We start from the raw sequence: 19,908 nt of genomic DNA, 5'->3' as shown, positions 1-19,908 counted from the left end.
GTGATGGCAGGTGTCTCTAATCGACTGTACAGGTGCTGCTATCTGTATAGGTGCTGGGGGTGGGTGTCCCTTTGTCGGGTGATTCGTCGGCGTTAGAAAGTAGCCGTGCTTGAAACTCTTCCAAAGTAATGTGAACAGGGTGAAAGGAGATGGTATCCTGGAAGGCAATGTTCTTGATCATTTGATATGTTGCAATAGAGCCCGCATGCCCCTTCTTCAAAGCCCTCTTACATCTCTTAACGAGCCGATTAATCTGAAGCAAGTGCTCATCTACTAAGAAGGAAAGAACGTCCTTATTTTTAAGCAATGATGTGACCTTCCAGCGATCATATCCGCCCATTAAAATACAATCAGTCAAATGTGCATCTATCCAAGAACAATCCGGGCGACGGCAGAAGAGACTTTGCGTCTGGAACGAGTTAACTTGATACCTCTTAACACAGATCTTCGCGCCCACAGCCAGAAACGCCGCATTAAACCTCCCATTATGTGCGGCCCTTTGCAACCTGAGCAGCATTCTAGTACGTATACCGCCAATGTAGACGAATATGTTAGGGTCGTCAATCGTCTGTAGAGTGGTCCCTAAGAGATAATATGGCACGCATGACGCTACTTCGACAATTATTGGTGTGGTGTACGCGACCGATGCAAATGTCTTCTTAATGGTGTCACATCCTTCCTCCAGCGAGAGCAGGTCCACTACATTGCTTTTGTTTCCTAATAGTTGCAGACAGCCACCCTCTCCCAGCTTCTTGGAAATGTGCTGCCACGCATCGGGGCTAATGGAATGTGCAGTAGATGAAAGCAGAAACCTTTCGAATACCAACTGCTCCTTAACATGGCTGGTTAAAGCAGAAAAGGCTCCATCTGATACCTCATCAAGTTCTCGGGTAATCTTCTGAACCCACGATGGGTTGTAGCGCATAGTAGTTCCGGGTATTTGCCACGCCATTTGGCTGCACCTTCTTCTGAAGGACTCTCCTGCGCAATTTTTGGGACGAAATTGAGCAGGTCAAAAATTGAAGGTAATTTTAACTTACCTCAAGGGTGGCGACGAGCCAGTGTTCGGGCCAGGCTGGTGCTGCGCATACCGCGCTGGCACTGGTCACGGGGCAGTGCTCTCAGACCTGCTACCGTACCCTTTTAATTTTTCCTTCACTTAAGGCCCATGCAGGCCTTCTACATCATAAGCCGTATTTCAGGCACTCTTCTCTTCGCAAAGGAATTTTCCGATGATCACCCTCAGAATGAAGAAGCGTTAGAGCCTGTGCTGACCCCTGCAAGAGCATTTACATTCTCGCCGTTGAGGAATCATAATGCACTCCTTGGCAACGTGTCTGCCCCACAGCTCTACTGGTCACTATACCTGAATATGATGGATGCCGACGTCTACGAAGACACCTACTATGTGACCAATGATGCGCTTGTTGTCTTTGCTTATTGTCCACACTCCATTCTAGCGGTCGGTGTGTTTGGGGTTCCTATGGCCCACCTCTCGTTAGTTGTTGGATGTCTTCATAAAGACGAATTGAGCGACAGCAAGGATGTAGATGCACTCTTTCAAACGTCGATATACGCCACTGATGCCAACGACACACTTGACGAGTCCAGCATCAATGGTACATCTAGGATAGAGAGTGCTGTTGATGATTACCGATTAGTGGAACACGCAGATGACTACGTTTTTCATGCCCTAGCCCTTGTACGGCGCCTGGGAACTGGCTTCACTACGGCTTTTGACAAGACGCTCCAGAAATGCAGCACTAACATAAAGTCCCGCTTCATGAGATTTGAATCAGTTTTACCTAGCATACTAGCAGATTGGTTTGGTCAGTATATTCTCCGTAGCATAATGCTTGTAATGTGTCCCACAGGGACTGCACAGCTGCTTGTACTAAAGTGTCATACTCATAAGGATACTATGCCCAGTTCCAACGAGCCTTATTTCTGTCAAACGGAACTAGTGGCTCAAGAGCCTGCAACATTGGCCAAGGCTACTCCACGAGGAGAAGTCCCCCCGATAGAACAAAAGAGCACAAATATAGTGTATTTCAACACTCCAATATTAACTAGAGAGAGCCCTGGCTATCGGTACTCAATCCAGAAGACTCCAAGAAGAAGCAAAGTAGTAAGAAAAAGCACTGCATCCACAGCACAGGCATACGCAGAAGCCAACACTAGGCAGCCAAACAATTACTCCTACCGCGTTATCAAAGCTTATTTGGAGATGGGACTTTGCAGTGACCCAGATATTCTGAGCAAAGACTTTTATTGCTGCCTTTCAGACGTTATAACAACAATGATGACGACCGAGCAGACACTGGGAGGGAGGATTGAGGACGGGTGCGCAAGCTTGTTTATAAACTTTTCGAGCATTAAATATAGTCTTGTGGTTTTCTGGCAGGACGCCTCTAGAGTCTTGTTTGCACTGGTGCTTAAGGACTCCTCTCTGAACGGGTGCCATATTCCTTTCTGGTTTCCATTCCTCCTGCCTCCCCTCGCGGAACTTTAAAAAACTCAACTTGCTTTAGGAAGCAATGAACACTTGGACCTCCTTTGAAAACAACTACGATGTGCGGCACCTAGTTTTTCGTGATGACGTGTCCACCACCTACACCGCGCGTCGGAAAAGCGACGGCAAGACTGTTGCAGCCCGTAAATTCCTGCTCTTCCTGTTGGGGCCCACAGAGCGCCTCGCAGTGGACAACGAGATCTCTATCTTGCAGAAAATCTCGCACCCTAATGTTCCTGCCTACAAGGAGATCCGCTTCTCCAACGATTCGAAAATTATGTATGTTATTACAGCTTATGTACAATCGGAAACACTCGCCTGTCTTATCAGCGATGCACGTGAACGGGGTACACATATTGAGGAAAAGACTATCTGGGGCTTTATAGCTGACCTTTTAGATCTGTTGCAGTTCATCCTTTTGCCGCACAAGCAATACTTTGCGGATGATGAGCACATTGACTTTATTTCTCTAGATCCACGAGAAATAATGGTGGACAAGAGCAAAAAGCTATACGTCAGATCCTTTACGTATGCTCGGAATGATGGGCCAGAACAGATAGTGGAAAAGACCTCACTCTACGACTGCTATGTCCCAGGGGCATCATTTAGTACCATAGAACAGCGTAATCTCTATCTAATCGGTCTCCTTATATATGAACTGTGTCTTCTTACTCCATACAACTATTATTCGCCTATTGGCCCATGGCCATCCTGTCCTGCAGAGCAGGTCTTTTTTCCTCTACATACCCGCGAACTGTGCACGCTATGTAAAAGCTTGCTTGACATAACCAAGAAGCCACGCTTGGGACTCTCTGATTTAATCGACATGCCCCAAATTCGCGACGTTCATCCAACTTTTGCCGCTGAGGTTGCAGAGTCCCTTAATCAGCAGACTGAGCTGATCAGCTCTCGATATAACACTGATTGTGAGAGTTTTCTAACACGTGGGCCCTCGTATCTCTCTGCTCTAAAGCATAATGCTTCGGATTGCTCCCTTGCTGCCGAGGACACCACTCCGCAAGGCATTGATAGGGGAAGCGTGGATCTCCATAATATCTTTACGGCTCCTATTGAATCGCTTTCAGTAAATAGGAACGCCAAATCTACCCCAGAACCGGTATCTACCTTGGCACCAAAATCAGCACGGCCCGCAAGTCCGTCACGGATCCTTGTGGACACGGGTCAACTAACTCCCATCCTTCCTCGCCAATACCTAGACGAATCTAAGAGATCTGCTTCTTCTCCACCGCACCCCAAGAGGGAACATCGGCAGTTCGAGTACCTTGCAAATTATCCGTTCATTAAGAAACCGTCATATCAGATTGTTGACACCCCTACGACGCTCATGAAAGCAGCCATTGCCGGTGACGAGGATCTTGCTAGGCTTTCTATTAATGATGAAGCAGGCTGTGCACTGAAAACAGGGGAAACTGCCCTCTACTATGCATTGCTGCATAGGAATTATCAGATTGCAGATATGTTGTTGAATATAGAGGGAGTTGCAGTCAATGACGACACCTTCTCTGAGTCAGTTGTACGTAATCAAGAGCGTGCGTTTATCTACGGCGACGATCGCACACCACTTATTAGCGCAGCAATGGCTAATGACTTGATTGGTGTATACTCTTTGATCCCTTTTTATGCACGCTTCCAGGACGCACAAGGAAAGACTGCTCTTATGCATGCAATTGAACATGGACACTCGGAGGTGGCGTGTCTCCTTGCTCGCTCTGAGCACGGTCTAGTTGATAGTAGTGGAGTGTATGCAACACTCTTTTCTATCTTGCACAACAATCCTGTTGTGTTTAAGGCGCTTTACATTAAGGAGTCGGGTCTTTTGAAAGGAGACGGCTTCACACCGTTGATGATTTCTGCAGCGTTGGATGGCAAGGCGTCTATTTCATCTCAATTGCAACGCTACAAAGCAATGCGTACAAAGAGGGGCCTGACTGCCATGATGGTAGCGGTGCACTGCTCAGAAAACCTCGATATACTGCATGAATTGGTCAAGCATGAAGCAGGAATTAGAGATGAGAAAGGCGATACAGCTCTCATGCACGCCATTCGTGCTAGAAAGGAGCCTGCAGTGCGGCTCTTGGCAAAGTTTGAGGGGACACTGGCAGATGCCTCCGGCAAAACAGCCTTGATGCGTGCTGCACTTGAGGGCTTTTCACAGGCTATACCCTTATTACAATCTCAAGCCCGAAAAGCTGATAACGAGGGAAAGACAGCTCTCATGCACGCAATAGAATCCGGAAATATTACAGCCGCTGCAATGCTAGCAACCATGGAAGCGGGGGCACGAGACTCATCTGGCGAAACAGCGCTCATCAAAGCACTCAGATACGAGCTTCCAGCGATCGCCAAGCTGCTTATTCCGCTAGAGACAAAGTATACCGATCTTTCCGGCAATTATGCATCAAGACAAGCAATCCTGCAAGGAAATCGGGCCCTACTGGAGCTTCTTGTCCCACACGAACTGGAGCTTCTTTACAACGATGGATTCACTGAGCTTATGATTGCAGTAGCGTCTTTCAACATGACAATAGCAAGGAAATGCCTGTTTCGTGATGTTAGCAGGCAGACTAAAAGCAGCCTCACCGCTCTTATGATCGCTGTGCTCGTAGGAAACAAGCAGGTTATTCCGTTCTTATTAGAAGAGGGCCACCTAGTCGATGAAACTAACCAGAAAGCAGTTGACTATGCGCGTAGGCTCAACGAAATAGAGGTTATTAAGCTATTAGATGAGGGAGCCGAAATAGATCTATTCACAAAGGAGTCACAATCACTCAACAAAACCCAAGCAGCCGACACAGACCAAATACATCGAAGCAGTGTTTTGATAACGGGCTATCAAAATTCTGGGGAGGACAGACTTTCAATTGGTGTCATTAAAGAAGAAAGCCAACCACATACTCTTTCCCCTAGAAATGAGCACTTATCACATATGGTCACAGCAACACCACAAGCACTAGTTTCGATGGAAAGGACCGCTACTCATGCAGGTACTATATGTTCTTTCTCATCATCCACAGAGCTTCTGAAACCAATACGGTCGCCACCAACTGCTAGATCTGCAAATACAAGCGTTCTTTCCAATGGATCTACGGGTAACAAATCCTTTAATTCGCTTCGACGTACTATTGAAATGGACAAGAGGTATGATGGATATGAGCCGGAGGCTCGACGAAGTAGTGCCAGACTACCGAAACGGCCCATCTCAGCCGTTCCTACAAAACCTGTCCCGACAGCTAACCCATGGGGGGCAACAACCATTGACTTTACAACGCTGTCGCTGGAAATGGACTCCGTATCAAGCGATTTTCCGGACGCAACAAGGGTTCAGAGCCCCGGAATGGATATGGCCGACTTATCCTGTGAGGAGTTTGCTATCCAGAAGACAGCCGATGCGCAACAGGCAAAGATGATCCCCGTGGATAAACCTGGTTGCAATCCTCTGCTCTCTGCGGTCTTGACGAATGATGTAGCCGCCTCGGCAAGAAATCTTAACTATTCCGGTGCTCAGTTCGGTAAGTCCAAGAAAACTGCACTCATAGTGGCTGCTGATAGGGGCAATACAGAGATTGTTCGCCTGCTGGAGCCCCGTGAGGCAGGTCAGGCCACCACCTCTGGTTGGACTGCACTCATGCGGGCTGCAGTACACAACCATGTAGATTGTGTTTCTATTTTGATGAAAAAGGAGGCTGGATTGCTCAATCACAGATCAATGTCTGCGCTAATGATTGCAACGGAACTAGGTCACATAGAGGTCGTCTCTCGGCTGGCCCCCCTGGAAGCTGGCTTGAGGAATGCAAACTACTACACGGCCCTCATGCTTGCTGCAAAGCGCGGGTATACAGAAATTGTTGAGATTTTAGCGCCACACGAGGCCAACTACACGCGCAGCAACGGGGCAACTGCCTTGATGTATGCGATACAGAATAGGCACACCAGCTGCGTACGTATCTTGGCTGACTATGAAGCTGGAAGGCGTCTAGATAACGGGTGGACTGCGCTGATGATGGCAGCCCAAAATGGCTTCCTCGACGCAGTGGAACTCCTCAAGAGCTATGAAGGAAAAATGCAAAACGTCAATGGCTCAACGGCGCTCATGTTGGCTGCACAAAACAAGCGACTAGCGGCAGTAAAATTGCTGCTGAGCACAGAGGCAGCGATGACAAATTGCCAGGGAGCGACCGCACTCATGATGGCTTCTGAAAATGGATCTGTCGCTATCTGTCAAATGCTGGAGCCATGTGAACGGGGAATCATGACAAACAACGGCTCTACCGCCCTTATGTTTGCAGCAAGGGCTGGCAATACAGAGATAGCCTCTCTCCTTTTGAACTCTGAAGCTGGTAGGCAGTCAGGGGTGGGGCACAGCGCCTTGATGTTAGCAGCTCAAGCCGGTGCTATAGAGGTTTGCTCCCTCTTGCTCAAAAAGGAGCAATGTCTACGCACGCAGGACGGCACAACCGCGCTCATGATGGCAGCCCGTGCAGGGCATCACACGATTGTTGAACTGCTTGCCCCTCATGAAGCTGGAGCGCGACGAAACGATGGGGTAACGGCGCGAATTATTGCTCTGAGTAAGGGACACGCAGCCTGTGTGCAGCTCCTTGAACGGTTTGAACCGTAATGTTGTCGGTTTTACAGTATGTATGCTTGTCCTGGTGATCGAAAGCTGGTTCTACTGGAGTTGACTGAAAAAGTGAAGTGGTCTGCCGATCCAGTCAGTAAACCTCTTGTTGCCCCCAGGTCCGTGCTACCTCTGCGCCAGACCGAGCCTTTTGTCCGCACAGTAGTAGCGGAGTGACGTCGCTAATGGGGGAGTGTCGACATGTGTGGGTGTCCTTGCAACGTCCGCCGCGGTCACGTCATTCGCTCTGATGCGTGCACCGGGCAACTCGCCCTACTACAACTGGCTTTAAAAACCGAGGAATTTAAAATGGCTTTTGTAAATTTTCCATTTCGGGGAGACAGGAATGTTCTCTGACGCCGTGCAGCGTAGACAAGCCAGCGGAATCGTTGCGAATCTGGTCGCTGACGACCTTATACGCTCACCAATGACACCCAAACCAGGAGACTCGCGCTACCGCCGTGCCAAGGTTATTGCATCCCTTGGGCCCAGCTGCAATACAGAGGGATCCATTGCTCAGATGATCCGTCACGGAGCAGATGCGTTCCGCATCGTTATGGCCAAGGCAAGCAACGAGGAGAACATCAGGCTTTACAATTTGGTCCGCAAGTGTGCAGCAGACCAGAAAAAGCACATCAGCATTATCGCCTCGCTTCAGGGACCGAAGTTCCGTGTCACGCGGTTCAGGAATACGACGAATTCCATCACCCTTCAAGAGGGCTCCGAGCTCAATATCATGTTCAACAAGGCAATGGAATGCGACGCACCCAATACAGTTTTTGTTAACGAGTCAGAAATATTCACGGTCATCGAGGTCGGTGACGAGGTAGTTTTCAAGAATGGACCGCTTATTGCAAAGGTTACAAGTGTTAGTCCGGACAAGACAAACGTCAAAGCTGTGGTGACCACTCGTGGCTCTACAAAACTCTACGGTGGAAGCTCTCTGCGCATTCCATCTAAGCTGTCGTCCATAGCACCCCTCACATCCTTGGAATATGAGCATTTACATCTCCTCGCCGAAAAGATGCCGGTTGACTGGATCTGTTACTCCCATATCAACACAGAGTCAGACATTAAGCACATAGAGAATTACACCGACTTCTTAAGCAAAAAGTACCCTGACTTCAGACCGATGCTAATGACGAAGGTGGAGACCCCTCTGGCGGTGCTCAACCTTAAGCAGATAGTAACTCACGTTGATGGGATCATGATAGCGCGCGGGGCACTCGGAGATGAGATGGACTTCAGCTACCTTCCGTCCATTCAGAAGTCCATCATTCAGATTGCTCGTGACTCCGGTAAGATGTGCTATATAGCAACGAATGTGTGTGAGTCCATGTCTGAAAATGTGATACCGACACGTGCCGAGGTCTCCGACGTTACTAACTGTCTCGGAGATGGGTGTGATGGGTTTGTTCTTTGTGCTGAGACGTCCACGGGGCACCACTCGGTTGCCACTGTTAAGTACCTCGTGGAAATCATTGTTGCAGTCGAGAATGATCCTCTTGACGTCTCTTACAGATCGAAGGTTCTGTTTAGTGGCACAACGCGCAAGCAACCGCTCAAGACGGATTCACAGCACCGACTTCCTGACAGTATCAGTGTCTCTGCTATCAGCCTTGCCTCCATTCTTGATGCAAAGTGCATTTGCATCTTCTCCATCCATGGGGGCGGGCTGATTCGCTTGATGAGGCAGCGGCCCACAGTACCGGTTGTAGTTATGACCGCTGCAGAGTCCACTGCGAGGTGGATGAATTTGCTCTGGGGCGTCACAGTCAACGTGTGTCACAGGTTCACTGACATTGAGGATGCGACAAAGGTATGCGATGAGTACGTTATCAAGAACGGCATTGCAGCCTCTGGAGACGACATCGTCGTCATCTTCGGGTCGTTCCTAGTTAGCTCGACAGAGCATCCTGTCAATACCATAGGAACTGTCAGACGAGGGTCAAACCACGTCATGGCACACGTTGTTAAGGGGGTAGACGGGCTAAAAAAGGCTGTGCCCACACCTGCACCAATCATTGCACCACCGATTCCCACTGGCCCAGTCGAGTCGGCAACATCACCCAAGGCTGACAGACAGGATCGCTCCTCACGCTCGCGTGAGGCGTCTCAACCGCAGGTCAGGTCCTCTCCACCCTCTCAAACGGTTGCGTCTCCACATGCACGCCAGGTGGGTGGGTCAGAACAACCCAAGTCGGGAGGACCGTCTGCTCATTTACCGTCTGGGACGTCTCCAGGGGCTATCCTAAGAACTAATCGCATCGCTGTGCCTCCTGGATCCAGCTCTCCTGCCGTGACCAACTGATGGTAAGCCCTCGAGTGAATAGGTGGGTGTTAACGTTTCTTAGGCCAAACAATGTCGAGTAGCTCTGTAGTCTGTCCGCTGGCAGCGACCTTGGCCTTTATCTCATCCACTATCCGGGACCCTACGGAGTCCTTCTCTTCAGCAGTGTGATGTTCCGACGAAACTAATTGCGGGGCACCTAATTGTTGACCAGTAAGATCGCGCTTCAGAAGGGCGTCTGCGAGGATTGCCATAGCGCTGGTTCGAAGTGTTTCTATGTCTAGCACATCACAGCGCTTGGTTCCACCCCCGATGAGGACAAGATTGGCTTTATCTTTTGTTAGAATGTACGCGCCGTCTTCTCGCGGTGCAAGGGGACTTGTGCCTCTAGGATATATCGTTGCATATGCATTGGATGACGTGCTGTATACATAAAGATCATTAAGCACGCGGCCATTGTACCCCCCAAATATCAAGATAAGGGTGTCCGTAAGCTTATGAAGACAGGGTTTCCACCGCTTCGCAACTAGCTCATCAACTTCATCATTTGGACAAACTGCGCTCCACTGGTCTTTGTTGACAAGGTAAATCATGTTTTCACAGGATATTTTAGAGTAGCCTCCGAAAAGGCCTACACGACCGGGCCCCAAATGAGTAAGGGTGAACCCGTCGAGACCGTGTGTCAAAGGACGCATCTTTCGTGACTCTCCCGTTGCAAAATCGAGGACAAAAAGGCTTGAGTAATAGACCCCTGTTGGAGAAGATCCGCCTACCAGAAGGATGCGCTGGCAGGCGATGTGAATCATGCTGTAATTGATGCGGTGAGAAATCTTAGAACCTCTAAGCATGACGGGTAAGGCAGTGGCACTGTCTATGTCCAAAAAGTAGAACTGTAGAGAGTCTGTGTCTCTAGATAATAGGGATAGTACCAAGCTCCCATGCATCTCTGTAAGGCGTATCCCGTGGGGATCGATAGATCGCAGCTCAACCCCAAACACTGGTCTCTTGAAGATTTCCAACTCCTTCATTGTTGCCAAGATGTACCACAGCTCCATCGAGGCACCAGAGTATGGCTTGGAAAGGTGTATGTAGTAGTATCCATTCCGTGCCGCGCAAAGCCTGGAACCTGCTATGTCCGCGCTTTCATCTGGACCTAGAAAACTCGATTGCATATTTCTAAAAGCCTCCGTGACATTCCGTGACTCTGGGCTTGCAACCGAGAATACGCTTACTGTTTACTAGTAACCCTACTCACAGCAATCCAAGTAGACAATCAATTCGCCCTTTTTCACTTCGAATCCCCCGTTGGCGGATGACAGGGTGCCTGCGATAACCTGGCCCGTCTTCCTCAGTACTGCTTGAGCTCTCTTCTTCACTACTGCTCATATTTCTCCTGGCTCGAGTCCGCTGCAAGCGTAACAAATAATCTCCGAGATTCTTTGATCTGGTGGCCAGCTCTGCCTTTATTATGGCCTCCCGTGACCGTGACAAACACGAATGCTCATAGTTAATGTCTGTCCATTCCATGTTTGGCATGTGTGCCAGCCGCCAAACATATCTTGAAAAGCGGGATTTCTTTTCGCGTGCAAGTCCGTAAGACATTGACCTTCCGTTAAGTATTTGACAGACGAATTTAGCTTGGGATGCATCTGCAAACTCCACGTACCCATCTATGTACCTTGTGTGAACAGGTTCGTTCGCTCCTGCGGCTCGGGCCACTGCATTAGCGTTGTTCTCGGGCTTGAGGTATATTCTATCTATGGTCCCGTGGTGCGATAATAGCTGCCGTATGGCTGCCGGGGTGGCACAATGGGGGATGGCCAAGATACGAACAATGCCAGGCATTCTCCAAATATTAATTGCACTTTCATGATTGCCAAGGACCCGTTACAGCACCCACAGATGGGGACTTTTGTATCTGAGGCGCAACGCTGCTGCGCGCTGCATGATTATCCTAAAGCGATCGCTGCTTGCAAACATGCCTTGGAGCTGGATGCGGATAATGTTAATGTGAGACTTTTACGGGCGCGTTGTAACATGCTTGCAGGCCGCATACCTGAGTCTATCGAAGACACACGTTGTGTACTACAAGCTGAGCCTTTCAACCATCGTGCTCATTTTTGTCTCTCGGAGGCCCTATTCCAAGCTGCAGAGTTTGAGCAATCTTGCGTTAGTCTTTATCGCTGTATCGAGCTGCGTCCAGATATCAAATCCTATCTGTATGGCATCAAGCGCTCCGAGGAGGCTCTCCGTGACAGTTGCAGGTTTAACACACATGACATGAATCTTCTCTTAGACCTTTTGGAACGCGGTATCATAATTGATGCTAGTACAATTGCGGATCATGCTGATCCAATGGACTTGTCTACTCCTCAGTTTCGTTTGTGGCAGATTCCTTCTGTTAGAGAAACCCCATCCGTCGAGGATGACTCCCCGGCCTTGTCAGTAAGTTCTCCTAATCCTGAACCAGCTACACTGAAGACTCGTTACACTCCTGTAAGCAAGAGCTTCATCTCCAGCGATATAGCTTTCTTCGAATCTTTGAGTGACGTCAACTGTGTTCGAGATCTGGTATCTAGCGGCTTAGAATTCGCAACGCAGAGAGATACCTTTTGGGCAGCGAAAAATCCCCGGTCTATTAGTGCTCCTAAGGCGGCCAGCATGCGAACGGTGAGTCAGCCCCTCTCACCACTATCCCGGAGTGGGTCAGCACGACTGCAGAACTCCATTCCTCATGATCTACGTGACATTATGAAGGCCGTTGAAGCCCAGAGGCCAGGCATTGCTATCCAACGTTGTAATGTACTTCTGAAAAGACGCAGCACCTTAAATCCACGCATTAGCTTGATTGCACAATTAATACAGCACTGTGCACTATTATCTTTAGGGAACACCACAAGCGTTGAGGGGCTGCGGAATCTGCTGAAGCTTTCTGTTCGATATCCAGACATATACGTAAAGGTAGCCTATCACTTAGCTCGAGCACTTCTTGCTTCGGCCCCAACTGAATCTATTTCTTTAGCACAAAGCATCCGCACGGTACCAGCAGCTCAGCGAAACCCTGTCCTCATTGGATATACGTGTGCACTAGAAACCAAAGCTATGTGCATCCTTTCTCACCCAAATACTCAACGCTCAGCACGTACAGCACGTACAGCTCTGCAAAATGTGATTCAGAAACGCGCAGACGTCATATCCAACTTTCTTGCAACATTTGAGCTTTTCAATCCAAGTTCCCCCCAGGAGCTTCTAGCAGAAATTAACTCGATAATAAAGGAGGGCACTCTATAATTGTTTACACTATTTTCCCATGGGATGCATCCAGCCCCCTCAATTCGGCAAGCTTTCGCATAAATGGCTCCTCAACCTGACCCTTTGCAGAGCGCAGGAGGCTCAGCGCTCGTCTACCTCTATCATTAGTGCATTCCTGAAGAGCAGGAAGGAGCGGTGCTAGCTCCACTGAGTGAGCCTCAGACAGTTTGTCGAGCTCAGCTATAAACAGGGAAATAGCTCCCGAACCGAATAAGACCATAGAGTCATGAAGATGTTCAAACGTACTGCAACTTGAATCACGCACGTAGAGCTCGGTAGCATAGGCTGTTGCCTCACACAAAAGCTTTGTACTATCCCAGCTCGTGGTGGCTGACTCAGCCAGAACCACGAGCAGTAAAATACCTGCTGCAGCTAATCCCGGCTTAGAAACCAAGTCTGCCGGCTTCAGCCCGGTAAACACCGCCTGGGCATGGCTGAAGTCTTCATCGAATAAATAGGCGAAAAATGTGGCAGAGATGACTTCATTGGGATTGACATTATCCAGAGGCATAGAAGCAAGGCGTTCAAGCAAGGCTTTGGCTGTTTCCTTGCGGTAGAGTAAACCATCAATATTCTCCATTTTTAAATGTCTAGCTCCCTCCTCTCTAACTCGGTTTTGCTTACAGACATTATTCCTGGGCTAACTCCGCCGCAAGGTATTTCTCTTAGAAAGAGAAGGCGCTCTGGTGGTTCAATCAATGTTTTTACGCTAGCTGGGGCAAAGAAAGGCAAAACGCTTGCGGCTTACATCAAAGATTGCAGAGCACACAACACAACCATCGACGAGTCTCACATATGGGGTGCTGCTCGGCAATTCATTAGGGCCATAAACTGGCTCAGTTTTCACGCCCATAGGAAAAATCTGTCTCTATGGGTTCATGTTCAAAGCCTTTGCATGGTAGATGGGCTCCCCTGGTTTGATACTTATGGACCTCCCTCTGCATACCTAGCATTTCGTCATACTGTTAAGCAAGAGTTGCTCGATTTTACTCTCTCAGAGGAAACCTTTTCCAGTTCGGACTTAACCTGGTGTCTTGGCCTTTTCCTGTCGTCTCTGTGCTTGCTAAAGGAGCCAAAAGATATTCTGGATAATCTTACTTCATTTGCACAGCAGCATTCTTTTATCAATCCAGAGCTCATCTGCTCTCACACCTACTCCTCCTATCTCAATAGCCTCATTAAATTGTGCTTAACGTGCGATCCAACTAAGCGCCCAGACATAGGGATACTTGGCCTATTGGCATTCAGCAAGCAGCATTCGTTGACGGTGGAGACACCAGAGCTCAATGATGTAGAGCTCCTGCAGCCTCGAGTCACTGCTCCTGGTATAGGCAATGCACCACTACCTGCTATTGTTAAAACGACATTGAACCTACAGTTAGATAGTATGATTGCATGCATTCTTCAACATCGCAACGAAGCGTTTCAAGGCTATATCTCTTGGTTGGGAGATTATTCCATTGCCAATTATGCTATGTTTATGGCATATAAGGCTCGAAACATCGACCTTGGAAGAACCATCATCAGGCATATGACAGAGCTTGGACACCCGCCACCATCGTACCCCGTACATCCCCAAGAGACGAACCTTGCAACCAATCTTATGACTTGCCTGCTGAAGGTCCCACATACTAACCTTTTGTCCGAGCCAATCGTGAACTATATAAAGGAGAATGCAGACGACATCGGAATAAAGTACCTCAATACCATGAGTATCAACATAGCGGCGATGACGGGCATTTCCGAGTACCTAGACCAGTTATTGCTTGAAATAGGGTTCTACAAGTACGTCAAAACAACCCCCTTGATGTCAGCCGCCCTCTCAGGTCAGCTTGAGACAGCACAGCCTCTAATGATACTAGCAGGGCTCCAAGATGGAACTGGGGTAACTGCATTAATGACGGCCGCGTCTCGAGGCTTTGTTAACGTGGTTGAGCTACTGAAGGATAAGGAGGCGAAGATGACCAATAGCGCAGGCCAAACGGCCTTGATGCTGGCTGCGCAAACAAATCATCTGGATGTGGTGGTGGCTCTGGCTCCTTCTGAGTCCACTATGATTAGCAGTACTGGTATGACTGCATTGATGTATGCTGCCCAAGGCGGCTATACAGATATCATCATGGCACTTATAAACTACGAAAAAGGTATCAAACCAAAAACAGGCCAAACTGCGCTGATTCGAGCGGTTATCTCGGGCCAGCTCAAAAGCCTACAGCCACTGCTTAGTGAGGCATGCTTGCAAGATAGCGGTAATAACACTGCGCTCATGCATGCAGTAATAAATGGGAAAGGTAAGTATATTTCTTCACTTTTTCCTCTAGAGGCACAGATGGTAGATAGCAATCTCTGGACGGCAACGATGCATGCCGTCAGCGCGCAGCAATACGACATTTTGGAAGAAATACTTGACCTTTCGAGCAATCATTGTCCAAATAAGTCGGAGCTGGGGATGTATGACCGTCACGGAAACACGGCGCTTATCATAGCGCTGTTTCTTAACCACTTTAAAGCAGTGCAGCTGCTTCTTCAACACGAGTGGGAGTACCACTCGTTATCTGGGGACTCTGTGTTCGAAATTGCAGTGATGTCATGCAGCAAGAAGATCATTGAGTTTGTTTATGCATTCTGCAAAGAGCGTGACCTTTTAGGTCGGATCTCCTTTGACAAGGTATTTCTGCTTTCGCTGAAACGGCGTAGCCTTTGCTATCCACTACTTCTTTTGCAACTGTTTTCTTCTAGAGTCAATGGCGCTGCCAAACTACTATTTTCCATCATTGATCACGGCATTATTCCACCATTAGATTCAGAGCTTTTTACTTATTTCTCTTCAAAGCACATAAAGAGCGCTATTGCTGTACTTAAGTTCCTGGAATTGGCAGCCACAGCAGATCAGCAAAAGTCGCCGTCTCCACAGTTTAAGTTAGATGATTACTCACACGAGCAGCAAATAGCTATTCTCTTTGGGGCGTTGTCTAGACACATCACAGACCTTGCGTGCAAAGTTTTAAAAGAAATGTGTAAGAGGGACACTAACCTTTCGATTACAGCAGTAACAGATCACTTTGGACGATCAGTGCTCATGGCAGCCATAGAGGTTGACAATGCTGTGGGGCTATCTGCAATTCTAGCTTTATTGCCAGATCTGTTGTCGGTGGATTGCGGCTCTGCTCTACTTAATCATGGGATTTCATATTTGGCCCATAATTCGATGCAGATAATATGCGATTATCTATTAAAGCATAACATTCGTTCCAGCGTCAAATCTCGCGAGGGCTTCACCAGCTCGACTAAGACCCAGTTTATAAATGCAGTCACCAAGAGAGATAAAGAAAAGGTGCTCGAGCTAAGGACCACCGATGTCTCTCAGAACCATCCATACAATAGCTTTAATATTCTCTGGAACTCTGAAACAGGGTGTAGGAGCGCCCTCATGGCTGCCAACGCCAACGTGGTGGCAACTGATCTATACAAGTATCTGTTATGTAACATGGGAATACATTCCATGGACAACTTCACTGCCTTGCAAGACGCATGCCTGTTGGCCAATTGGGACGTAATTAGATACTTCATCTTTGAGAAGGAGATCTCTGGCATGACGTGGCTGATGATTTATGCTGCAGTTGGAGACATCGAGCAGGTTAAGAACTACCTCGATGAGGCAGGTCGACGGGCAGGGTTTGACTATACAGCCCTTATTTATGCCGCCCGTAATGGACACACAGACTGCGTCAAACTTCTTGCAGAAACAGAGGCTGGTTGCGCTACCACAACGGGCCGCACAGCTCTTTTTTGGGCGCTGCTCAATGGATACGATGCATGTGCAGAAATCCTCTATCCTAAGGAGCACAAGATTTGCGATAATAAGCAGCAGACACCGCTTATGGCTGCAGCTGCGGGTGGTTCTACGTTATTTGTTTCGAGAATGGTGGAGGCTGGCCTCTTCACTGACTCTATAGATGTGAATTGGGAAACAGCCCTGATGAAGGCAGCAGACGCTAACAGACCTGAATGCGTGGAGATATTAATGCTTAAAACAAACGACTTGAGAAAAACAACAGACAAGGGCATGACGGCACTTATGTTTGCAGCAGCGACGGACGCGACAGAGTGCATTAAGAAGCTGATACCAGCAGAAGCCGGGATGCGCGATGCACGGGGGTCTACTGCCCTCATGTATGCAGCAAGCAATGGAAGGCTGGAGGCTGTCCGCATCCTTCTGGAACATGAAGGTGGGTTATTGGCCAATGATGGAGTCACCGCGCTCTTTCTAGCAGGGATCCAAGGGCACCTTGAATGCGTAAAGCTCCTTTATTTGCGCGAATACCCTGTCCTAATAAGAAACAATTTCAATCTGGTCGGAGAACTGTCTGCACACCTCTCTGAGCTGGTTGAGATGTCATCAAGGGAGGGTCCGAGTGTCAATGAGTACGACAATGAAAACTACGAAATGGAGAGACTCATTCCCAACCTATCTAGCTGTATTGAGTACTTACTGACTCAGCGCGAATGAGCACACACTTACCGTTTACTAACTACTGGGGACGGATCTTAGAGAGAAGCTCGGGGGACATGGCCTTGCGCTCGTATTCACTAAACTCAAACAACTTCAGGTCTTTGGATATTGGAGCGTCGCGAGCACGCAGGTCGTCATAGAATGGGTGGGCAAGGGCCTCATAGGCCGTTATGCGCTCGTTGGGAGAGTACTTAAAGCAGCGGGCAAAGAAGTCTAAGACTACGGGGTCCTTTGTTCCAAGAACATCTGACATTGGTGTGGTCCTTATCGTTGGGAAGGCGTATTCCTTTAAAGTTGGGTTCATCTCCTTAAGCTCCTTGAGGCTTGGTGGTCCGAGTATTTTGATAATCTCGATAATCTGATCCAGTGGCGAAGACCCAGCGTAGATCGGCTTACCGATTATCATCTCAGCGACAACGCAACCAAAAGACCAAATATCGATGACTGTGGTGTAGTAGCGCGAACCGAAGATGAGCTCGGGGGCGCGATAGTAGCGACTGCAGATGTACGCTATGTTGGGCTCTGCAGGATTCAACTTCTTCGCAGACCCCAGATCGCAGAGAACCGCACGACCAGACTCGCGGTTCACGAGGGTATTCTGGGGCTTAAGGTCGCGGTTTGCGATATTAAAGGAATGCATGTATGCCAAGCCGCGCAGAAACTGGAACGTATATAACTTTATGTGAAACATGGGCATCTTTATCCCAGCCCTGATGTAACTCTTATAGATTTGATACCCATTTTCCTGGTAGTAGTCCATTAGAATATTCAAGAAATCCCCATTCGTTTGGTTTGTTGCCACGGAGATGTAGGAGTTGATAAGACGTATAATGCACGGATGCTGACCTAGCTCCTGCATGATGGAGAGCTCGCGGTTGCGATACTTCCGATCCTGGAAGACCTTCTTGATTGCAATGAGCTCGCCCGTGCTTGTCTTTGCAATGAAGACAACCCCGAAGGAGCCCGATCCGATGGTTCGCATCGTCGTAAATGTAATTTCAGGACCGTCTGTAGACTGTGGGCATGTCGCCGTGGAATCCTGGAAAAGCTCAGGAAGCTTCTGCGGGAGCATGACTCAGGGGTAGTCCTTTGAATTTTAGATTTTTGATTATGTACAAATTCAGATTTTGTGAACGTTTAAAGAAATCAGTACACTTTTGTTTGCCTTTACATTTACGATGGAGGAGGACGCGCCCCAAACAAAGCCAACAAAGCCCTTTACACCTTACTTTGCATTTATGCACGATCATCTTGACGAGTACAGGGACGTGGTGCCCAAAGAGAGGACTAAAGTACTTGGCCGGCGGTGGAAGGAGCTCGATGAGAAGACCCGCAAACAATACACAGATAGCTACGAAGAACAGACGCGCCTATACAAGGAGGCCATGAAGAAGTGGCTGGAGGAGCATCCAGAGGATCGGCCGGGTGCAGCTAAGGAAAAGCCTGCGAAACGTGACGTAGATACAAGAGAACGCCGTAAGAAGCCTACGGCTGCTGTTGACAATGAAGACGCGTCTCCTTCGCAGGACCAGGGCCCAAACCTAGGTGCAGACGCGCCCAATAACCTGAGGATCTTCTTTATTGTGGGCTATGTTCTGAAGTATGCAGAGCGCCACAACGGTCGGCCGATCCCGAATGACAAGCGGGTCCGTAAGGTTCTCTCCGATCGATACGACAGTCTGTCTGCTGCCGAGCGGGACGCCTGGGCTGCCGAGTGGCTGAAGCTTGACGAGGCGAAGCGGCTTGAACTAGTGACGTTCTACAACAGTCACCTTGTGAGTGCGGATGCTTAGCTTGTATAATTTTATACCTTGTAAATTATTTACCGAGGTTATTATTTTGCACATGAGGTTGAGTTCTTCGATATGTCCACATGGCTACTCGACAGCAAATGTGTCGAGCGGATGAAGTGGCTTTTCAGCGACTTGCCGGAAGAGAAGCGCGTCATGATTAAGATGAACGAGGTCGCTTTTTTCTCGGTCACTCCGGCGGTGTACGCAGATGAAGTCGCTAGAATGATGCGCACTGTGCTTGCTTTGCTGGGCAAGCCGCCCTACGCAGTGATTGATGGAACCGCCTGTGTAGGCGGAGACACCAGGCTGTTGGCTAAGCACTTTGATATGACTGTCGCCATTGAGAGGGATCCCGAGACGTATGCGCTTCTCCAGGATAATCTGACCACTTGGGGGGTTGACGCGAAGACGATCTCTGGAGACACCGCCGCGCTCATCCCGCAGTTCTGGACGTTAATTGGAGCTGTTGCGACGTTCTCGCTCTACCTCGATCCCCCGTGGGGCGGAGTCGACTACCGGTCCCAGACAGACATACAGCTCACGCTGGGTTCTCTCGCGGTCGAGGATGTCGTTAACAGGGCGTTCGAGGCCCACTTATCGATGAAGCTCGCAGTCCTCAAGCTTCCGCGGAACTACAATTGCGGGTACCTCTTTCGGAAGCTCGGAAAGCACGAGGTCTTTCGTATCACGCAGGGGAACTTCTTTGTCTTCTTTGTCGCGCGGCGCGGGTCGCGGGTCAAGGAGCACGGCCGCACCGCCATGCTCCAGCTCAGGAAGGCGCGGGAGGAGGCAAAGGCGAGGAGTGAGGAGACGAAGGAGGACGGAGAGACGAGGGGGAGCGGCGAGTAA

At 48.9% G+C, this 19,908-nt stretch overlaps 12 protein-coding genes across 12 annotated transcripts; 7 read left to right on the top strand and 5 right to left on the bottom strand.

The window, feature by feature from the left end:
* Positions 1 to 16: 16 nt before the first annotated feature.
* Positions 17 to 952, bottom strand: GL50803_0012147 (uncharacterized protein; the record flags this gene model as incomplete). The annotated part of the gene is made up of 1 exon (XM_038045703.1): positions 17 to 952. One exon carries the CDS (start codon positions 950 to 952, stop codon positions 17 to 19), a length of 936 nt encoding a protein of 311 aa, XP_037901806.1.
* A 216-nt stretch (positions 953 to 1,168) lies between these two features.
* GL50803_0012146 (uncharacterized protein) lies at positions 1,169 to 2,512 on the top strand (the record flags this gene model as incomplete). The annotated part of the gene is made up of 1 exon (XM_001704468.1): positions 1,169 to 2,512. The coding sequence occupies one exon, from the start codon at positions 1,169 to 1,171 to the stop codon at positions 2,510 to 2,512; it is 1,344 nt and encodes a 447-aa protein (XP_001704520.1).
* Positions 2,513 to 2,537: 25 nt separating this feature from the next.
* On the top strand, positions 2,538 to 7,151 carry GL50803_0017622 (Kinase, NEK; the record flags this gene model as incomplete). Its single annotated transcript, XM_001704467.1, has 1 exon — positions 2,538 to 7,151. The coding sequence occupies one exon, from the start codon at positions 2,538 to 2,540 to the stop codon at positions 7,149 to 7,151; it is 4,614 nt and encodes a 1,537-aa protein (XP_001704519.1).
* Positions 7,152 to 7,497: 346 nt separating this feature from the next.
* GL50803_003206 (Pyruvate kinase) lies at positions 7,498 to 9,462 on the top strand (the record flags this gene model as incomplete). The annotated part of the gene is made up of 1 exon (XM_001704466.1): positions 7,498 to 9,462. The coding sequence occupies one exon, from the start codon at positions 7,498 to 7,500 to the stop codon at positions 9,460 to 9,462; it is 1,965 nt and encodes a 654-aa protein (XP_001704518.1).
* Positions 9,463 to 9,491: 29 nt separating this feature from the next.
* On the bottom strand, positions 9,492 to 10,613 carry GL50803_0017623 (Kelch motif-containing protein; the record flags this gene model as incomplete). Its single annotated transcript, XM_038045943.1, has 1 exon — positions 9,492 to 10,613. The coding sequence occupies one exon, from the start codon at positions 10,611 to 10,613 to the stop codon at positions 9,492 to 9,494; it is 1,122 nt and encodes a 373-aa protein (XP_037901805.1).
* Positions 10,614 to 10,692: 79 nt separating this feature from the next.
* On the bottom strand, positions 10,693 to 11,286 carry GL50803_003294 (uncharacterized protein; the record flags this gene model as incomplete). The annotated part of the gene is made up of 1 exon (XM_038046062.1): positions 10,693 to 11,286. One exon carries the CDS (start codon positions 11,284 to 11,286, stop codon positions 10,693 to 10,695), a length of 594 nt encoding a protein of 197 aa, XP_037901804.1.
* Positions 11,287 to 11,310: 24 nt separating this feature from the next.
* On the top strand, positions 11,311 to 12,732 carry GL50803_0017624 (Tetratricopeptide repeat-containing protein; the record flags this gene model as incomplete). The annotated part of the gene is made up of 1 exon (XM_038045944.1): positions 11,311 to 12,732. One exon carries the CDS (start codon positions 11,311 to 11,313, stop codon positions 12,730 to 12,732), a length of 1,422 nt encoding a protein of 473 aa, XP_037901803.1.
* Positions 12,733 to 12,736: 4 nt separating this feature from the next.
* On the bottom strand, positions 12,737 to 13,333 carry GL50803_003291 (uncharacterized protein; the record flags this gene model as incomplete). The annotated part of the gene is made up of 1 exon (XM_001704465.1): positions 12,737 to 13,333. One exon carries the CDS (start codon positions 13,331 to 13,333, stop codon positions 12,737 to 12,739), a length of 597 nt encoding a protein of 198 aa, XP_001704517.1.
* Positions 13,334 to 13,339: 6 nt separating this feature from the next.
* On the top strand, positions 13,340 to 17,263 carry GL50803_003290 (Ankyrin repeat protein 1; the record flags this gene model as incomplete). The annotated part of the gene is made up of 1 exon (XM_001704464.1): positions 13,340 to 17,263. The coding sequence occupies one exon, from the start codon at positions 13,340 to 13,342 to the stop codon at positions 17,261 to 17,263; it is 3,924 nt and encodes a 1,307-aa protein (XP_001704516.1).
* Positions 17,264 to 17,285: 22 nt separating this feature from the next.
* Positions 17,286 to 18,338, bottom strand: GL50803_0017625 (Kinase, CMGC GSK; the record flags this gene model as incomplete). Its single annotated transcript, XM_001704463.1, has 1 exon — positions 17,286 to 18,338. One exon carries the CDS (start codon positions 18,336 to 18,338, stop codon positions 17,286 to 17,288), a length of 1,053 nt encoding a protein of 350 aa, XP_001704515.1.
* A 106-nt stretch (positions 18,339 to 18,444) lies between these two features.
* Positions 18,445 to 19,059, top strand: GL50803_0017626 (HMG (high mobility group) box-containing protein; the record flags this gene model as incomplete). The annotated part of the gene is made up of 1 exon (XM_001704462.1): positions 18,445 to 19,059. One exon carries the CDS (start codon positions 18,445 to 18,447, stop codon positions 19,057 to 19,059), a length of 615 nt encoding a protein of 204 aa, XP_001704514.1.
* A 72-nt stretch (positions 19,060 to 19,131) lies between these two features.
* GL50803_005613 (RNA cap guanine-N2 methyltransferase) lies at positions 19,132 to 19,908 on the top strand (the record flags this gene model as incomplete). The annotated part of the gene is made up of 1 exon (XM_001704461.1): positions 19,132 to 19,908. The coding sequence occupies one exon, from the start codon at positions 19,132 to 19,134 to the stop codon at positions 19,906 to 19,908; it is 777 nt and encodes a 258-aa protein (XP_001704513.1).

The sequence above is a fragment of the Giardia intestinalis genome, chromosome 3 (assembly GCF_000002435.2).
Source record: "Giardia intestinalis strain WB C6 chromosome 3, whole genome shotgun sequence".
Classification (NCBI taxonomy): Eukaryota; Fornicata; order Diplomonadida; family Hexamitidae; genus Giardia; species Giardia duodenalis.
This window is presented reverse-complemented; position numbering and strand designations above follow the sequence as displayed.